Source organism: Antrostomus carolinensis, unplaced genomic scaffold (genome assembly GCF_000700745.2).
Source record: "Antrostomus carolinensis isolate BGI_N321 unplaced genomic scaffold, ASM70074v2 scaffold30594, whole genome shotgun sequence".
NCBI classification, from domain to species: Eukaryota; Metazoa; Chordata; class Aves; order Caprimulgiformes; family Caprimulgidae; genus Antrostomus; species Antrostomus carolinensis.
Genome location: NW_010311886.1, coordinates 53,505 through 55,181, shown reverse-complemented (window position 1 = coordinate 55,181; position 1,677 = coordinate 53,505). Strand labels below are relative to the sequence as shown.

The window sequence follows — 1,677 nt, the reverse complement described above, 5'->3', positions numbered from 1 at the left end:
GGAGGGTTTGGGCAAGCACCAGGCACTGAGCGTTTCCCATTTAGGGAGGGGTTTAGTGTCCGGTCCTGCTGTTTGGGATTGAACTGATGAAGGAAGAAACCCTTGGGAAAGAGGGAAGTAGAAGGAGAATGAGGAGGGTTCGGCGAGATGCCCCGAGTGCTGCTGCCTGCCCACCCTGCCTGCCTTGGTCACTGGGTGCTGGCTCCACCCTGAAGCCAAATCCTGCCTTTAATTTAAGCTGAAGTAAAACCAGCAGGAACATTTGGTCTCTTTACCTGTCCCAGGGGAAGGTGGCCCTTGGGTTTATTTAGGAAGGGGATGGGTATTTGGGAAGGAAAGGGCCTGACTGCTGTCCCCTGTGCCACTGGCTCCTTCCATGCCTGCCCCTGGCCATGGGCAGCAGCTGTAACCCATGGCTGCCTGTGCAGCAAGAGCCTCCTCCCTGCCCTCTCCTGCCGCCAGCTCTTCAGATGTGAGCATCGTTCTTTGGCATGGGGGAGGTGAAGATGGAGGGAGAGGACATGGAGGGTTGGTGTTTACAGCTGCTGGCCCTACCCCTCCTTCAGGGCTCTCTTTGGAAAGGTGTGTGCGTGCATGTAGATGTGGTGGAGAGGAGAGGTGGTTTCCAAGCCCTCCATGGGCCCTTCAGAAGTGCAGCTGTTTCCTCCCTGGCAGGATTCCCACCAGATGGAGATGGCCAAGCACTCGCCCTGTCCCACCACGGGCTGCACAGCCCCTCGCCTGCTCGACGCACACAGCCCCTTCCTGGCATGCTGGGCAGCTGGGATCTCTCCAGCCCTGCTGCCTTGCTTTGGAGACACACTCTGCCATGGCTGCAGGCCTTAAAAAAATAATATATATTTTTTCTTAAATCCGCTAAAATTCATTGCTTCCCTCCCCTGTTTCATGCAGAGGAGATGGAGCGTGGGTTTGCCTGAGGCCCTGCCCCTCCTGCACTGAGGGCTCTGGATGTGCTTTGCTGGGGACAGGCTGTGGCTGCAGGAGTGGGGCGGGAGGTGTTGCAGCAGGAGCAGTTTGGGGAAGGGTGGTGGGCCAGCTTTTGTGCCCATGCCAGGGCAATGACCGTGACCCTGCTAGCACCCTTTGAGTGTGGCTTCATGCCACCCAGAGCAAGGCAGTCCTGTCACCCCTCATGGCAAAGGGGCAGGAGATTTTCAGCGAGGGTGCGTGGCTTCGGACCGCCACAGTCTGCAGCCTGCCTTAGCCCTGCCCCTGGCTGAAGCCCAGCTCCACTCCCACAAGGATTTTGGGTTTCCTGGCCCCTCTGAATGTGACTGGCCTTTCTCTGCAGCTGACGCCATCAAGGCTCCCAATTTTTCCCAATCCAAGGCACTCCTGCACCCCTTCCTCCCCACCCAACACCCTACCTGGATTGCAGACCCCTGTGGCGAGCCAAGAATCTCTGACACCTCTGTTCTTTTTCAGAAACAGACTGAACTCAAACCACCAGCCCCAGAGGATCCGCTCTTACCCTTGAGAAGAAATTTTTGGTCTTTAAGAAGCCCATGGTCCGGCCTGATCCACACCTTGGGAGCAGGACCTGGTGATAAAGCACTGCCATAAATGAGACCTTTGAGCGCAGCACACGAGAGAGCACACGTGCAAAAACTGGGCACATGGTGCAGGGCTCTCGGTAGCCCAGCCGAGGAGATGGCT

The 1,677-nt window shown here is 57.2% G+C and overlaps 1 protein-coding gene across 1 annotated transcript in view; it reads left to right on the top strand.

Moving 5' to 3' along the window:
* ZHX3 (zinc fingers and homeoboxes 3) overlaps positions 1 to 1,457 on the top strand; it is a 4,339-nt gene extending 2,882 nt beyond the window's left edge. Inside the window, 1 exon segment of the mRNA XM_029084719.1 lies at positions 1,447 to 1,457. Coding sequence (XP_028940552.1) covers positions 1,447 to 1,457 — 11 coding nt within the window.
* The last annotated feature ends 220 nt before the right edge of the window (positions 1,458 to 1,677 follow it).